Source organism: Gossypium arboreum, chromosome 7 (assembly GCF_025698485.1).
Source record: "Gossypium arboreum isolate Shixiya-1 chromosome 7, ASM2569848v2, whole genome shotgun sequence".
Classification (NCBI taxonomy): Eukaryota; Viridiplantae; Streptophyta; class Magnoliopsida; order Malvales; family Malvaceae; genus Gossypium; species Gossypium arboreum.
In genome coordinates, this window is record NC_069076.1 from 105791503 (window position 1) to 105795010 (window position 3508).

General features: G+C 39.7%; 1 protein-coding gene across 1 annotated transcript; it reads left to right on the forward strand.

Moving 5' to 3' along the window:
* Positions 1-235: 235 nt before the first annotated feature.
* LOC108477216 (uncharacterized) lies at positions 236-3256 on the forward strand. Its single transcript, XM_017779699.1, has one exon. It carries the CDS (start codon positions 236-238, stop codon positions 3254-3256), a length of 3021 nt encoding a protein of 1006 aa, XP_017635188.1.
* Positions 3257-3508: the final 252 nt, after the last annotated feature.

Here is a 3508-nt window from a genome sequence, read left to right on the forward strand (position 1 = left end):
AAACAACATGGCCATGTAAGCTGTTATGTATTATATTCAAACTTGCCACCATAAAAGATGCTTCCTTTGAACATTTCGACTCTTCTTTGATAACATTTGCTGGTAGCTTGTCAGTACCATCCATAACTGATGCATTAAACAATTTATTTCTAACATTTGACTTTTGGAAATTGGCACCATTATTTAAGCATACTAAGGGGTACCTTGGGGTGCAGTGCTAATGAAATATCCTACAATGAAGGTTCAACTCTTTGTTGTTCTTCTCCTCTGGATATTTGTTGAATTGCCTGTGTTAATAACTAGTTTTATGCCACCTTACGAATCCGAACCGACCCTGCCTGATTCTTCGGTCATCATTGCATACAACCGGTCTACCGATATCGAAAAGCATTGCAGCTCTTTTCTAACCTTAGCTTCTGAACTAAAACCTGATGTCAACAGGGGAAGTAGGCTCAAGAATGAACTCTCCTTCTATCTTGGTGATTGGGAGCAGGAAACTGATGAGGCACCATTGATACAATTTGATGACAATGGCAACCTTGAGAGCAGTCAACCTCCAACTTCCCTATTTAAGTTAGCTTCCTTTGAGGTAAGGGATGTCAACTCCATCCAGCAACTTCAAAACACAGTAAGTCTTGGAGGGGTTCTATCTGTAGGCATATCCAAAGACTGGTCATTTTCTTATGGTGGCATAGAGCCTAATATGAATCCAGGCTCATCGGTCGTGAAGATTGTTTTCGAAGGGGTTTATATGGAGGTAGAAGATGATGGAGAAGAACGTTTGATGTGCTTGGTAGGAAGTTCAACTTCAACCTTGCCTTGTACCGACACATGTGACAATGATGTGTTCTGGGCGCTTCAAACCGGCGATGTTCCCACTTATAATCACCGCCATATTCGTTTCTTACAAGATGATCAAGTTTTGCTTGTTTTACGCTATCCTAAAAGCTTCAACTTGACACAAAGAGCAATCTATGGAGAAATGACAAGTCTAAATGAACAAGGAGGGCAAAGGTACTTCAGTAAAGTTCATATATCTTCTCAGTTGAGTGGCCACTCGAAATATCAATTTAGTTCGGAATTGGTCCAATCCACAACTTTTGATCCACCCCCTTACCAAGATGAGTTGATGGAAGATGGTGTCCTTATGCTTACTGGTAGAGAGTTCTGCCGAGTACTTCACCATGAGTATCGAGAAATATGTTTAAGCATTGCTCCAAATTACAGGTTCAACAGCAGCGATAAGAACCAGATCCATGGCAAATTCGGCCCTTTCGTTATCGAGAAGGAGATGCAGGCTACTGGTATTTTGAGTATTGATGAGGTTAAGCTCATTTTCCAGCATGTCAAATGCGAGCAAGATACAAACAGAACCGGCAGTGCAAAGGTGACTGCAGTGCTGAGATCAGTTGCCAAAACAAGTTTCCAACACTTGGAAAGATTACGAACTGGCCTTTCAGGGTCGACATTAGCTGTTGAGGGTATATGGAATTCTTCTTCTGGACAGCTTTCCATGGTTGGATGTCAAGGGACGGTGGACTCCGGACCCGAAGGATGTGATTATGTGATCTCAATGTACTTCCCACGTTCACTTTCCATTAAGCAGAGAAGCTTCCTGTTTGGAACCATATCCAACGTGAAAAAGGATACAGGTTTGGACAATCCTTTATATTTTAATGCAATGCGAGGCATAAACACCGGAGATTTCACTGAATATTTATCTTATAATTATTCCATGATCAAGTTGGTCAATGCATTTGAGAGGAGAACAATACCTTATCAAGTTTTAAGCATTGCCAAGCAATGGCTCTTCAAGTATCCAGCTCTAAAGGATGCAGAAGAACCACTTGCTCAGTTAAACCAACTGACCAGAAAACTTGCTTCAGATGGCTCTGTAGTAGTTCCAGATGATCAGTTGATTGCTGGACCGAAATCTCGAGCCCTCGTTCAGATCAAGGTGCTTTCTTTAGGTCCATTATTAATGGACGGAAATCTTAGAAACAAAACAGTCATTACAAAAGATGAGCTTACTAGCTGCCGGTTCTGGAATGTATCGATGCATCTCGCATTCAAAACCGAGGAAGAACTCAAGAAAACAATATATAAAGATGTTTCAGAATTGTCCCTGGAAGGCGTATATGATCCTAGTTTGGGTGAGATGCATTTGGTCGGATGTAGGAAGGCTTTGGTCGGGAGTATGGGCATAGAACGAGGCCAAGATTGTCTTATATCAGTGAAAATTCAGTATCCACCACTGAATTTACAATTGTGGAAAAAACCAACTGCTAAGATCACCATCAACAGCCAAAGGAAAGTCGGTGATCCCCTCTACTTTAACTTGATCAACATTCATGTTCATTTGAGTTATTATCTAGATTATTTCGAAGCAGATACTCAACGAGCATACTTCGAGGCAATCTTAGGCAGTCTAGTGCTCACCATGTCGATTGCAATCATATGGAACCAGCTGTTATACATGAAGGTAAATGCAGACATTGTTCCATACATATCTACTACCATGCTTGCTTTTCAGTTCCTTGGATATAGCCTTCCACTGATCTGTAATGCCAAAGTCGTGTTGAAATCAATGGTACCTAAAGATTATGAATGGCCTCCTCCAGCAAATGGAATGTTGAAATTTGTTCAAAGTTTTGAACAGGCTCTTTTGCTGGTCATGTTACTACTTATTGCAAGACTTGTCCATATGGTAGTAGAATCTAGAAGCAAGACCATGTCTGATGCTCCTAGAGAGAAAAGGGTTATGTTGACTACCATGGCCATGGCCATATACGCTTATGGAGTTCTTATTTTGCTTGTTGCTGTTGATAAACAAAATGGGCATGTATGGCAGATTTGGATGGATGTAATGGTGTATCTTGTTTATGTTTTTCAAGATTTCTTTCTGCTTCCTCAGATTATTAGCAATAGACTGATGGCAATGCCTGTTAAGTGCTTGAGGGAAGGCTATTACCTTGGATTAACCACAGTAAGGTTGCTTGTGCTCTATTTTGACTACTTAATGGATCCTACTATATATACCAGAGTGGGAAGATTTGATTTCTCAAGTTTAAGCTCAACAAGTCTAACCCTTTCTCCGGTTGCTGCTCCTGTTTTATGTGCAATTATAGTGTACATACAGCAGAACAAGAAACACCAGAAGCATAGAAGTCTCCAAAGGGTAAGCAGATATGTCGTTTGCATTATTACAGCATTTCTAATATTATCCTTTGTTTGTCCTGTTTATGTTGAAGTATAGAATAAACTTAACAAACAACTTCTTTCTTTCTTTTTGAATAAGAGAGAGGAATCCTCACGTATTTAATACATGCAGCCTATAACTGATCTTTAACAGCTAACAGATAACCGTTACTACTTTCAACAGACTTTAACTACGAAACCGTTTATGAAATACTCGTAACAATCTGAATTAATCAATAATGAATGTGAGATTATTTATCTTTTGAATATCCAGAACTTTAACTATAGTTCCATACAAGTTAAGATGTCA